At 40.8% G+C, this 15,209-nt stretch overlaps 1 protein-coding gene across 1 annotated transcript in view; it reads left to right on the top strand.

Annotated features, from left to right (window-relative positions):
* esama (endothelial cell adhesion molecule a) overlaps positions 1-12,350 on the top strand; it is a 55,666-nt gene extending 43,316 nt beyond the window's left edge. Inside the window, exons 2-7 of the mRNA XM_084565092.1 lie at positions 4,518-4,663; positions 6,670-6,871; positions 6,998-7,153; positions 7,313-7,435; positions 7,619-7,751; positions 9,217-12,350. Of these exons, the coding sequence (XP_084421218.1) occupies positions 4,518-4,663; positions 6,670-6,871; positions 6,998-7,153; positions 7,313-7,435; positions 7,619-7,751; positions 9,217-9,748 (1,292 nt within the window). The 3' untranslated portion in view covers positions 9,749-12,350. The remainder of the gene's footprint in view (positions 1-4,517; positions 4,664-6,669; positions 6,872-6,997; positions 7,154-7,312; positions 7,436-7,618; positions 7,752-9,216) is intronic.
* Positions 12,351-15,209: the final 2,859 nt, after the last annotated feature.

Genomic DNA, 15,209 nt, shown 5'->3' with positions numbered 1-15,209 from the left:
CTGCTCTGCCATCAGTCATCATGGAATATTTAAAGCAAGTCGTCATGAAGCCTGCCACAGCGGGAAAGATTAGGCCTCGCCGACCAAATTAAGAGTGATGAATGGGTGTTATGAATGTGAGCCTCGATCACTTCTTTATTTGTCCCTCCATTTTCCATCTCTCCATACGTTCATTCATCTTTTTCCTGCAGCGGGGTGCGCTCACATCGGAATCAGGGAGGATTTCTGTCCGGAAATCTTCTTAAAGCAGCACTTGGCAGGATTTTTATGGGGAAAACAAGTCTGTCTGATCAGGCAGAAGAGCAGCTCATCCACAGTAATGAGGAGCTAAAGGTTTGGCCCATTTCCCCCCCCAAATAAAATGTTGATGTCTGGGCGTTTTTAGCTGTGAAGTTGTGTTAACACTTTTTTTACACAATGAGCCAGTCGTTTTGTGAAACATACCCATTTAATTTTTTCAACTTTATAATACAGGCCCTTGAGTCGTTATATAACCAGAGTGAAAGTTGTGTTTTAATCTGCTGGAAGATGTGAGACTCACTGTTTGTCACTGTTGTTTACTTTCACCAAATCTGTTGTGAGTTTCATTAGCAGGATTTCAAACTGAGCTAACAGGAAGGAGGAACCTAGGTTTGGGTACTTCAAAACTGCCTCACTGCTCTTTGCTTCCATCAGACTGTGACCTCCAGTGATCAATAGGCCCATTTGTGACAGAATTTGAAGTCTGAGGCCATGGTTCTCTGTTACAGGTCTCATTCAGACCTTGCATTAACATCCAACCTAGGCATTTCCATCGCTACCTGTCTCTACGCGAGTTCATACCTGCCATCAAAATGCATCTCCACACGTGTTACTTGTATTAAATAATTTCTTAATAATTACTTTATGCGGGACACTTGCGATTCGATTGCCCAGATGGGATGTTAATGGAAGGTGTGAACGGGGCTTTAAATAATGTTGTTTTGCTCCTTTTGGTTTGAGAGTGGCCTTCTCTACATGTGTATGTTTTTAGTTTTATCCCACACTCTCCCAGCGTTTTGGGACCCCCAAAAGGACTACAAAAATAGCATTTTAGTTTGGATGGGCAGAAGCCGAGACAATGGCACAAGCTCCCATTTTCACTTCCTGATTGGATCAGTCAGTGCGTGTCCTTCCTGGATTTGTCACATCCTGTTCATGTGATCCTTTTTGAAAACATCGGAATTCACCGACGTCAGGTTAATTCAACATGAGTAACATACTACAGGCGTTGCTGATATTGTTGCTTAGGCTGGCTGCTGTAGTGCAATTAAAATCAGCATTTTATCTTGCAACTACAGATGGTAACGGTGCTTACACACTCATCTGGACATCCTCTTTTTTTGTCTTTAGCTGATGGTATCTTGTTCACAGTGTGGCTAAATTTGAGAGTGAGACTGACCAGTATCTTGGTGCTTGGTTCTCTTGTAGTTTAACTCCAAACAGTAAACATCGTTTTAGCTTTAAGAATACAGGATGATTCTTTTGTAGTGTTTCTTTATTATTTGTCTCTTTATTAGCGTTAACCTCCATCCATTCATGCTTCTCTAAGACTCAGGGCAGCCTCTCAGAGGAGCCAGTTACAAGCTTAAAGCAGTCATCAGAGGTCTGCTCCTCAGTGACTCATTTGGTTTATGTTTAAGCTTCTTTCTGTCATCTCTACGTGCCCACTGATCCGACCATCCATCCATCACTCAACACATCTGCTGAGCACAGGTCTCCCTCTCACTTCTCCAGCAAATCTTCTTAGGGTCTAAAAAGGCAACTTGCACCATGAAACTCTTCTTGTTTGCCATTGTCCCTTTTATCCCTTTCTCAACACTGTTTCGTTATCCTCATTCTTCTCTTGCTTGCTCTGTATCGTCATTAGTCTGGTTCATTATTAGAAGCAATGTTCCCAGCAGAGTGTAGCCTACACATTTCTCTGTCATCACTGTCACTTACCTGCTCCATTCGTCTCCACAGTGACAGAGAAACGGATACACACAGCGACTCTCTGTAGAGATCTCTTTACATGGTATATTGTTACAGTTCTAATTTCGCTTGTACTAATTAGAAATTAGAAATAACCTAATCTTCTAAATGATTATTTCTTAAATCTGACAAGCTGTTGTGTCATTTGCATATCCGATAATGCAGAAGCAGTTGCTTTACTAAGCTTTCTATCGTTGTGTTTCACTTCTGTTTTCCAAGAAAAATAACAAAAACAGCAGCACTCACCATCTTCTCAGCAAAAGATATTTTGCTTATGAACCGGAAGGTTAGCAATTCAATTCCTGGAACATGCCATATGCCAAAAGTGTCCTTGAGCAAAACACTGAACCCCCAGTTGATCTGGCACTGGTGTGTGAACGTGTATGTGCTTGTGTGACGGAATGGGTAGATGTGAAATTGTGACTGTAAAGCGCTTTGAGTACATGCAGATATGGCACCCAGACAAAAAGCAGGAATATACAGTCAATAAAGTAGGTAAATGCAAGATGCGTGGCGTGTATGTATGTGTGTGTAAAAGATGACTTACAGAGCTCAGATTTTGGGTGCAGCATAATAGATGAAGAGTGTTTGTCATTTGTTAGATTTCCATCTTTTTGCGTTGGATGTTCTCATGTCGAACACACACAGACACACAAGGACCCCCGCATTTTTTTAAATGCACTTGCTAGATTGCTGTGTCATAACCCATGCACAACTATACACACTTTTGAGCTGGCAGCCATGCAAACGACAGGCTTTGGTCAGTTGGGTTTGTTAAAGGATTCATTTGAGGGATAGACAGAGACTGAAGGAAGCCTATAACTTCACCCTTCTCTTCTAAACAAGACACCATGTGAGGTATGAGAGAGGTGGAGAAGGAAAAGTGATCAAATTTAGATTAAAACAACAGTCAATCTCCTGTGTCTAGGCCCTGCTATGTTTATCTTTTTAATATCAGTCTGATTATCTGTGTTATTACTGTGGGATGGACACCAAAGTAAAAGGCTGGATGCACATTTTGTGTTGACCAAACACCCATTTGAAAACACCCTCATTTCTTTCATTTCTCACCAGAGGAGAAGCTGACATTTCTTTGAGAAACCCTTTAATTACAGTAAACATAAATTATGCACAGTCAACTACTGAGCGTTATCAGTCTGGTTTCACCAGCCCCATTATCCGAGTCTTACCAGTCTTAACAGCTATCGTGCAATTTGTGTAAGTTCTTTTCTTGACACAATAAAAATATATCCCGGCTGTAAATGTGAACCCATGTTATTTTTCATGTGTTTTTGAAGCTAGCAGGTGAGTTCTGGCTCTCTGCTGCCCCTCTCTGGCCCTAAATGCTCACTACATTTCTCCTTGACCCTTGAATGAAGCCCCTCACTTCAGCTCTGACACGTTTCCCGTTGCCATATAACCGCCTCAGTGGATCATGGGTGGATTCAGGCCCTGTTCTTTGTTTGTCATTTGTTGGTTCATAGTTGGGTTGGTTAGTGCCAAGTTACTAACAAAGTCATCAGTTTGGTATTTGCATCATTGTGGATGCTCTCATTTTGCCGCCACGATAACCTGAAGCCAGGTAAATCTCAGACTTCTCTATGAACCAAAAATGTATGATGACAAAGGAGGAGAGGGTTTTTATCAGTAAGAGTATTCAGATCCTTTACTTGAATGAAAGTATAAATTCTACAATGCTCCATTAAGAGTGAAAGTGCTGCAAATGCAAAGTGAGTAATAACGTAGGAGTTTAATCAAAAAACTAAAAGAAAAGGACACAGGTTTGAATGTTTAAGAAAATGAAAATGACTCTTTTGCAGTTTGTCCAAAGAATAGTTCAAAATTAAGATGTGGAAAAAAGAAGTAAATGAAAGGCCGGAACTATGAAATGTCTGGTATTTGTGCATAAAATATGGCTCAAACCATTCCGCTAATTAAATAATGAGATTACTTATTCCATAAATGAAGCACAGAGTACGATTTGGCCTTTTGAATTGTAGTCGATTCCAAGTATAATGTGATGAAAACGCTCCAGTAAGAACAGTTCCTTATTAAATATAATAATAAATGTGACATTCCACTACTTCTGGATGTTGTGTGCTATCCAGGAGCAGCAGCGTATAGGTAGGTGTTTGTCTGACAGATGCAGAGGTCAGGCGTGACGTGATGAATTACAAGTTTGACAGCTTTGTTAAAGCATGTTATCATGATAAAAGGCCTTTAGGGAGATTCTAGCATTTTTTTTCCCCCGCCTTTGTTCTTTCTGCATCTCTGTCTCTGTTTTTTGTGATGCTCATCCAAGGGTCATTTCACCATTTAAGAATAATGTGGGAGCAGATCATAGCTCACCCACATCTACAGTACTATATTTTATATATGTTTTTTCTGGGGATTCAGCGGTACTCTGGCGTATACCGAGAAAACAATTCCAAACATGTTTCCTGCTGCAGCTTCATTGTTATAATGTAAACCTGAGCAGGATTACGACAGTACATGATTTTTCTTCTCCCTCTTCCTCCATCCAGGCATACTGGCCCAGATCCAGATGCCCCAATCCAGTATAGATGTGATCAAGGGCCAGATGGTTGTGCTGAGGGCCTCATACAGATCGTCCAGCGACCTGAGCACCAACACCATCCTCTGGAACTTTGTCACCGACAAACTCGAGCTGGTAAGGAAGCAGGCAGGAAAGAAAGCAAACTCCCATATGTGTTAAATGTGAAATAAAGTTAATATGTGCCCAGCAGAAAAATCTTTTTAGCATCTGATTCTGCAATATCTAGGATTACAGTTCTAATGCTGTTAATCTGGCAAAGCTCTTCTTTTGTAAACCCCTAGAAATTAATCCAAGACAAAATGAAATGTACACAGAAATTGTGTCCTCGTCCGTTTTTATTTGAAATCACTGTTGTGATAAAGCGTCACATGGAGTTTGTGAAACAAGCTCGGCTGCCTCCAGTCAGCTTTGTAGTTTTTCTTCTGTCTTAGGTCAGATCTTTGCAGATGGACAGCAGAATAAGATGATCATAACCGAATGCAAAGGGGCTTGGGAGGGATGGGATGTGAGAGAGTTAGACAAGACACTTGATAGAAAGTGAGTTTTTACTGCATTACTGTTTATTGTTGCCAGAAAAATGACTTTGATTTTGATTCCCTCAAAGCCAAACCTGGCAGTGGCTGCAGAATTCTCCTTAAAGAGCTTCAGTGTGGTTGTTACAGTGATGCACAGCCATGAGCTTGGTACACAGTTAAACAGCTAAAGTGAGGCACTCACTTCTGGCACATTCACTAGAGCTGAAGAAGTCTACTTTTTTTCCAAAGTGACATCAGTTCTGTAGTGTGCTCTGCATGATGTTGCCATCCTGTAATATGGAGAAAATCAGTAATGAATTTGTCTCGCAGGTGTTTTGTGTCTCCTGTCTCACTTAATGAATCGATCTCCAGTATTGACTCAGTCTGTACGTTTAAACAGGCTGTTAAATCCAGCTTTAATCAACTTTAAGTGGTTTTTCAGACATCCTCCGTGTGTGCACCTGCTTCAAACGTGCACCAAGGGTTTATCCGAAGGAGAAAAAAAATGATTTTCTTTTATAATGCCACTGACTTTATATCCATTTAGAGAACCTATGGTTGTTTATTTCAGAACTAAGGGTAGAGGCAGACAGAGTGGAGTCTTTTCCTTCTAGCGCAACAGTATGTGACCAGAGGAATTACTTTAAAGGGGAGTTACCGTTTTTTACAACCTGGACCTTATTTCTGGCATAAAATACAATGGTTTACTCACCCATATAATTTTGGTGTCATGTGGAGTCGTTCGTACGACATTTAGATCCGTGTATATCCATATAGTGGGAGTGAGTGGGGCACCGAAACGCAGCCTCTAAATAACACATTATCTGCCTCGAAACTCGTTAATTTCACCAATATTTTGTTATGATACACGAGCGCTATTCCCCGTTGAGTCCAGGTTGTAAAAAACGGTAATTCCCCTTTAAATAGGTAAATGCTCTGCTGTGTGTCTGAGCCTTCCCTTTTCCTGAGGATGTATATCGTCTGCTGTATGTCGTCTGATATTTAGGGTCAGGTTTGCTTGTCAAATCCTGGTAATTTTTGGACTAACTAGTGCAGATTTTACGCTTAATTCAAAAGTAGAAAAAAATATAGCTAACTAGTTTGCATTCATGTACTAGTTAAGAGAGGTTTCTCTGTTTTGTTCAAGCTTCAGAACAATATCACAGTCAGAGATGATTTTAAAAGTCCAGCCTTGAACTGGTGATTAAACACAATGCTGTTAATCTTGAGACTTCACCAGTGGAAGGAAATGCGTTCGTGTAACCGAGGTAACCCTCTGTTGCTTTTGACCAAATGTTTGAAAAATGCTGGCCGATAAAATATCCTCGGCAAGAGATGTTGGGATTAGAAATCCCTCTGATTCTGACCCAGAATATCCACCATGCCCAATCACATTGACATGGGGGTCAGTCAGATTTTTCTGTCACGCAGATGTGGAAAAATACTTGTTTCCGAGCTGGATTTGGTATTTTTGAATTTGACAAACTCCTTGCCTCTGTACATCTGGACAAAAAAAACAAAAAAAAAAACTTTACGTCACATCATGCCACTTTCATTTTCCTGTTTTCTCTCCATCTGACTCTGACTTTCTGTTTTCCTGTCCAGATCATCTCCTACACCAAAGACTCCATGACCGTGTCCAGCGAGAAGTTTAAGGGTCGCGTTGGTTTCCTCAATGCCATGCCCTCAAATAATGTATCTTTGTACATCAACAACACAGAGGAGTCCGACTCAGGACGCTACGTCTGCCAGGTCATAATTCCGGCACAGCCTGGGTTCACTGAAGAGCTCAGTCTGGACGTGAAAGGTACCAAGATACGGTTTATGTCACCTTGCCTGCACTGTAACTACACTATTCACACTGGCAAATGCACAAAAGTAAATCAGATTGTTGCTAACCTAGCGCCTTTTTTTAATAATCCTCTCCTCTCAGTCCCGCCTGCTGTTCCTAAATGCTCTATATCGGGGAAGCCTGTGCTGAAGGGAAATATTACTCTGAACTGCAAGTCCAGCTCTGGGAAACCCATCCCTCTGTACAAGTGGAGGAAAACCAGCCCCACCTCTGAGGTCTTCTTCTCACCCATGCTCAGTGAGTTTCATTATGAGCAATGAAATGTATTGTGAGCATGTTCATGATGTGTGGAGGAAAAGTGTCAGTGCAATGGATGCGCCTGCAGTTTTATTTTGTCACGTATTATGCATACACATGTCACGTGTACTTGACTATAGTCCTCCACTGTTGTTCCAGATGAGAATACCGGCACCCTGAAGCTGAGCAATCTGAGCAGCAACATGTCGGGAAAGTACATGTGCACGGCCAGCAACTCAGCCGGATCAGAGAGCTGCTCCATCAACCTGGAGATCATCACCTGTACGTATAGCACACGGCAAAACGTGCTCACGCATGAAATGATTAAATCTGGAATCAATCACTTGTTGGTACACGCTGCTTCCCGTCACGGGTCAAACTGAAAATCCATTCCCAGGAAACAGCGTGCATGCTCGAGTTATGCTCTTTGGCGATATGTGATCATTTTGTGTCCCGTGATTCCAGCCAATAATGTGGGGATGATCGTCGGCGCCACAGTGGGCTCGGTGGTCGGCTTCATCTTCCTCCTCCTCATCTGCCTCGTTTTCCTGATGAGGAGGCGGCGAGAAAACGAGGACGACATGGCCAATGAAATCAAGTGAGTGTATCGGGCTTAAATCCAAGCAGCAGTGACTTTGATGCTCAGAAAGCTGTGGTTAAACGAGTTGATAATGTCCTGTGGTTGACTGCTTTTTTTTTTTTTTTCCATAATGATAAATATTTTTATAAGCGACCATCATTGAAAAGGATTTATGTCTTCCACAGACTATAAATCAGAGTTGCATAATGGGACATCACGAGTTCTTGGGCGTGTGGGAAAAACACAGAAACTCTATGAACGCATAATGAGCCAAGACCGAACACAAAGATCTTCTGAATTACTTCTTCTGTAATTTATGTCTTTGAGGGAAAACAACATCCATAAATCAGTTGAGAAATAGGAAAGACACACCCTTCAGATTTAGATTCATCATCATTATTAGACTTCTTTTTTAGTTTTGGCTGTTGTTAGCAGCCAAACCACGTATGCATATTTGCCAAAAATGTTAATAAATAAGCCACAGGTTAAAACTTGCCAGTATATAGAGTTTTAGGATTAATATAAATACGTTGGCTCATCTTCAGTTGTCTTCATCACCTTGCCCTTACACAGGGTTGGGTCAGATTACTTTGAAATGTAATCGATTACTGATTACAGATTACATGGCAAATTTTGTAATCAGTAACATAATCTATTGGATTACCCAAAACATGTAACGTAATCTGATTACTTTAGGATTACTTTTTACACAACTTGTACAAGACATACACAATCTTATTTTCCTCTGTCTTTAATTCAAAGTTGTGGCGATGTTGCCAAGTACTGAACGTATTTTTGCCGACTGGAACAGGTCTATTCCCAGATAGCAAGAGGCTGGCGGACCACCGTCAGCCCACTGGGGATAGACCTGGCAGTCCGCTGGAGTTTTGCTCATCGGTTCACTGGCGGTCCGCGAGCGAGTTGTCGTCAAATGCCCCAATATTTTGTCACTATTGGTCTAAAACCTTTTTCATTTATTCAGTTATACTTCATCCATCACTTTAATAACATTTCATGTATTTTCTTAATATTCATGATAAGTTAAATTTCAAGAGATGGTGGACCAACGGTGGACCACAAGTGGCATGCCACCAGCGGTCTGCTATCTGCCAATCTGATTTTGCTATCTGGGTTGGTTGACGTTGACGGTTCCTCCATCTTGGGTTTTGATTTGAACCTTTTTCTTGTCAAGAAACTACACAGGCAAATGGATGATAATGACATCTAGTGAACAAACAAATGGGCTGCTTGTCAAATGAAAACACTGGCTAGGCTATCATAAAAAAGTTGCATTGTTTGCATGATAAAATGTAATCAGGTAATCCCCAACAATGTAACTGTAATCTAATTACGCATTTTTGTATTGTAGTCTGGGCTGATTACAGTTACTTGATTTTTGTAATCTGATTACGTAATCTAGATTACATGTAATCAGTTACTACCCAACCCTGCCCTTACACCTCCTCGTCCTCCTCTCTTCCAGGGAGGATGCTCAGGCTCCCAAACGCGTGTCCTGGGCTAAGAGCGGCATGGGCTCCGACATCATCTCCAAGAACGGGACGCTGTCCTCCATCGCCTCCAGCCCACGCCACAAAGAGCCCCCCCTCCATCACAGCAACCACCACCTGCAGCAGTACCCCCAGCGGCCCCCCTCAGACACCGCCTCCATCATCACCGCTACGGGCAGCACAGCCGGCTACAGGCCGTCCCGCCACCAAGGCGCCTCCACCCCCACCCACTACAGCTACAACAACAACACCACCCTGCCGCGCGGACAGACCGCCTCCTCCGAGCCCAGCGCCAACGGGAGCTCCCTACCTGGGCCGGAGCGCTACTCCCAGCTGCCCCAGGCCCAGGCGCTGCCACAGACTTACAGCCAGCCCCACCTGCAGCTGAAGGCCGCCCCCTCCCCTCCGCCGCTGCCCAACTCCATGATCACAGCCTCCAACATCTCACGCATGGGAGGGGTGCCCATTATGGTGCCTGCACAGAACCAGGCCGGGTCTCTGGTCTAACAGCATCCAGCGTTGTCAAGAAACAGTGGAAAACTGTCCCTTTGCAATTTCACAAAGGGTCAGCTGCTGAATTTTTTTAAAAGGGAACGCTTTACTTAAATACTATTTAGCAAATTAGAGGAAAATGTCACTTGCTTTGAGCCAAGAAGCTTTCATGACAAGACTGTCACACACACAGTTTACCCGCTTTAAGTATACTTACGTCTTTTATATGCTGTATGCACTGTATACAATGCAAACTGTGTGTAGATATGGTTTTCATACGTTTGTCCAGTATCGTCTTTTCTACTTTATCAATATTACTAATGTTTTTTATAAATATATATATTTAGCTTTTAAATGTAATATCTCCATAAAGAAGACAAAACATAGAAATAATACCTGAAGGAAGACTCATCAGGACCAAAATTAAAAGTGAAAGCACATTTTGCCACAGCTGTTGAGAGGGTTGAACGCATACACACATACAGATCTGTGTGAGGATATTTCTGCAGCGTACTTGAAAAGGAAAGAAAGAGAAGACAGCATTATGTATTTGGCGTTCATACGATAAAGTTTGGCACCGCAAAGTATCTTAATCCTTTTTTTATTTTTTGGCTTAACTTCTGTCGGGTTTTCATCTTATAAAATGCTCTTAGACTCCGTTCTTTAAACACAGATTAGCAAAAGCTTCTTATAATATTGAGCACTATTCAGAAATGCGGCGTGGCGTGTTGCTAATGCACCAGTCCACTCTTGAGTTGTAATAATTTAAAGTCGCCTGCAGCATTGAAATTGTAAATATGATATTTATTTTTCGTGGTAAATCTGTGACAGACAGCGTAACATAATGACACAGGCAACACGTTCGCCTGAAACACTGGATACTGAACCAAAGATATACAGTATGAGTGGCATCTTTATCTCAGCGTGTTCTCTTTATATATATATATATATATATATCTCATGTTCTTCAGCGTGACACATGAGACTTGATGTTCTTCTCGTATTCAACATGAGGGCCTTTTGGACTAACCTTTCCCATTCAGGTGACAAACATTAAGAAATGCTAACAAGTTGCTAATTCTTAGACAAAAACATGTGAGGGTGTTTTAAAGCCTCCAGGTAAATTTGCTAATTAAAGCAACTCCTAAAGAATTCACAGAAAAATGTTTAATGAAATGTTGCTGGCTTGACACTACTGGCTCGAGTTTGGCTCAAAAACTATTTTCCATTTATCAAATGAGCCTGGAAGTCAGCCCGTCCTCCCCCTCCTGCAGAATTTTTGTGGCGTAAAGTTGGTCTGGAGTCGCTTCACTTGTTCTGATATGAACTGAATCTGCTACACCAGACTAGAATCAAATCAGTAATAAGGATTGAAAGTATTACTTTTAATTGTTGTTGTGTTTTAACATTATTCTGGCCATTTTAAAGCTTGCAAAATGCCTCTTGCCACCGTACACTGATCAGCCACAACATTAAAACCACTGACAGGTGAAGTTAATAACACTGACCATCTTGTGACAATTCATCACCCACCTAGACCAGACCAGGCACCCGCACCCCATAGCAATGACACCAGCAGGATGCAGCCTGACACAGACACACTCACAAAAACAGTTTAGGAACAACTAAAAAAAACACGAAAAACAGCACAAGGTGTTGACATGGCATCCAAATTCACTAGATCCCAAACGGATTAAGTATCTGTGGGATGATCCACAGAGGCCCCTCCCCTCAACCCATAGGACACAAAGGCCCCCACTAACAACATTGTGTTGCCAGACACCACAGGACACCCTCAGAAGGCCCATGTCCATTCTCTGATGAGTCCCAACTGTTTTGGAGGCACAAGGGAGACCTCCACAATATTAGGAAGGCGGTCATAATGTTATGCCTGATCGGTGTACATGCTTTGGATTTGGAAAAAGAGAAGAACATGGTCTATTCTGCTGTATTGTCATGACACTGGAGCGTATTTTTGTTGCTTTGCTTTTTTGTTTTTTAGTGCACACAGAAACATTTAACGTTCTCTAATGGATCATTTGAAGCTTGATGTTGTCGAAGGGAAACATTTTAAAATCATTATGTACAGAGCATTACTAAATATAGGCTTGGCAGGACAGTGGCAGCCAAATGTAGTTACTGTGTACTGTGAAGCGTCGATGGTTTTGTTGAGGTTTTTTTTGATACGTCAGTGCAAAGTGGAATGATTTCATGAGGGGCGGTGACGGCGGAGAGGAGATCACTGATGAGTAGGATTTGTTACAGTTAAGACTCAGCGTTTTAACCTGCGAATGGGCCATTTGAAAGTGTACATTATGGACATTAAAATGTATTCAAAACAAGCCTTTATTTTTATACAGTAATGTATAAGAGCACATGAACAGAGTTTATAAATAGTAAATGTTTTACGGAAGTGCTAACCGTCACACTGAGACCAGGATAAAACCAGGATGGATATGTAGAACCGTTGTTGAAAAACTGATGGCCAAACATGTTTAAATTATACAAGAGGTCCAAGCTGTGGACATGAATGTGCAGTGTGCACTTGTACTCCGTTTATGTTCATGGAAAATGCCTTGTATGATATTTTTCAATTAAAATGCAATGATCAATTGTGTGTGAGTTGTTTGTTTTTGTTTTTTAAACCAAAAAAATATATATATATATAAAATTAAAATGCCAAATACAACACAGGCCCGGGAACCCAAACGCATAAGGGGCCCCTGAGACAGAGCATGTGTTTAAATGATTATTTCATGGCATATCCCAAAGAGCAACTGCACTTGTTGAGTCTCTTGAAGACATTTTGCCACTCATCCAGGTAGCTTCACTCCTAAAATACTGGTGGTTTAAAAAGGAACAACTGGGTGTAACCAATCAGAAAAGGTGCATGGCTTGTGAAACTTCAAACCAGGTTGTTAAAGTACATTCACTGGGGAAGCAAATAGGTTCCAAACAGATTCATCCAGCTACAGCTAGGGATCTGGTCATTAACAGTTCCTTCAGCTGTTTTTTTTTTTTTTTTTAATATACCATGACCTGGATGTCTGAGAACCCTCATTCTCATTTCCTGAAATTTATTCTTTGGCCAACGTATCTTAATGTCAAACGGACGTTAAGATCCTGAAACAGATTCAAAACCCATCACTAAAAGCAGGAAAAATCCTCAATGAGGCCAAGAATTACCACAAAGAAATGAAAAGAGATGGAAAAGAGATCCAAACTGCCAAAAATACAAAATGATTACAGACAGGCCAAGTCATTGCAAAGAAGTAAAATGAAGACAAAGACATAACAGAGCACAGATACGCAAAACAACCAGACAGGGGTGCAAAATGTGTGTATTGACACAGCAGCTGCAAAAAAATAAAAAAATAAAATAATAAAAATTATATATATATATATATCCATCCATCCATCCATCCATCCATGTGAATGTACTGACTCACTGTCAAAGCATTTGACTTACTTGCTATCAAAAAACAACAACAACAAAAAACAGAGTCAACACAAAAACAAAGATAATAAAGAGGAAGAGAAGAAGTTAAACTGATCTGGAAGAGGAAATGCAGTTATACATGCCACAAACAATTAGTTGGCACAATCTTTATCATTGAATAGACATCATAGTGGCCCTTTCAACTGGGATAGGAGATGATGTTTTTAGTAGCATTTAAGTAGTATATATTTATAAATAAAAGTCACTATGGTAATGCGGTTTAAATACTTATACTACAATATTTCGGCTAAATGCAGTACTTGATTTTGGCACACATTCCAGATTTAAACCACCAGATGGCAGCAAAGTATCTGGAGTGACAGTAGAAGATTGGTCTGAATATTAAAATGCACACTCATCTAAAACGGTCATGATTCAGTCAAATGTTGCCCCTATGCAAGAAAGTCACACGTCACATATACTTAAATGTAGACATTAATAATTGCAAAGTTTTCTATCAGGGGACTAACGACTGTTCAAATGAGAGACTGAGCAAACATATGTCTCATGAATGATGGTAGAAACACAGGTTTTATTCTTATACATTCCTACATTTTGCCTCTACGTGATGCTTTGAAGAGTCACATGTAGCAGGGACAAGGGGAGGACCCAAACACAAGATTCAGAGGAAGAAAGAAGAACGAAAAAGGGTCAATTTAATGAGGACTAAAGGTACTGCAGAGGAAAAGCAGTCCAAGGCCAAAGAACATAAATCGCTGAAAAGATTTAATTCAGCCAGAACAAAGAACAGGAAAACGGAAAAAGTGGAGAGAAGCCAAGGCACGTAGAATCAGAGGTCTCAGACAGAAAGAAAAAAAGAGAAGAAAAAAAGCAAGAACCAATCAAACAGGACTATATATACACAGAGGCGAACGAGGAACAGGTGAGACCACTGAGGGACGAGCGCATGGAGAAACCAATCACATAATCACAGTGGAGGGAAGACAGACAGAAACACACACTAAAAAGGAAGGAAACTTTTAAAATAAAACCAGGATACAACAAAGAAAACCAAACAGGATTACAGAATATGTCCAATACGCCATCTCATGAAGAAACAGAACAGGTTCTTAACACAATATCATGACAATTAGGGCGCTTGTGAGGACAATAACTTGCTGAATGTATACATAAAAATAGAAATGTTTTTTTCTACGTGCAGCGTGTGTACTCTTCAGGCAGACGTGTAAATTTTATGCATCAAAACGAACCAGACTGACAGTTGATATTTAACACTTGATATCGAAGTAAATCGTTTGAGAGTTGTAGAGGTTTCATTGTTTCAGAGCAACAATCTGAAATGACACTTTCTTGTCATGTATTTCTTATGCTCTGTGGCTGAGGTTCAATCCCCCCCCCCCCCCCCAAAAAAAAATGTAAATTTGTTCCAAGTTTTTCACCACACTGAACGATGACATTTCCTCCACCTTCCTACTTGTAGCCCTTGACAAAATCACAAAGTTGAAGAAAGAATGAAAGAAAGAGGCAGATGCAGACGGCGTTTGGGTAGAATGTTTATTAGAATTTGCGATTAGCGATGTAACATTCACCTACATGGTGCAAAGGAAGTCATAAATATGCTAATATGCACGCCTTCATTGAAATGAGCTCGTCTCATTGGGGATGAAAAAACAAAAACAGCGATACACCTCCACGTGGCTGAACGGGGTGGAATGCACAGAAGCCTGTTGATCCGATGATACAGTAAATAAAAGTAGAAAATCAACAAATACAGAGATTGTATCAAATACAAATGAAAAAAAAAAGATATATATATTAAAAAACTTTAGAAGAGCACTGGATATTTGTATAGTAAACGGAAAGTGGGGGGAAAAAGCTCTTTAATGCACCGCACTGCACCCGTAATAGTCGTGATTCTTCTCATTCACATGGAGCTACAGTACTAAGTTGGCAGAAAAAGGTGCATGGCTTTAGTATTCAAATGAACCTGTTGTTTTTTTGTTTTTTTTTTCATCA

This window comes from Chelon labrosus, assembly GCF_963514085.1.
Source record: "Chelon labrosus genome assembly, chromosome: 17".
NCBI lineage: Eukaryota > Metazoa > Chordata > Actinopteri > Mugiliformes > Mugilidae > Chelon > Chelon labrosus.
The sequence above is the reverse complement of the archived record's forward strand: the minus strand, read 5'-3'. Positions and strand labels throughout refer to the sequence as shown.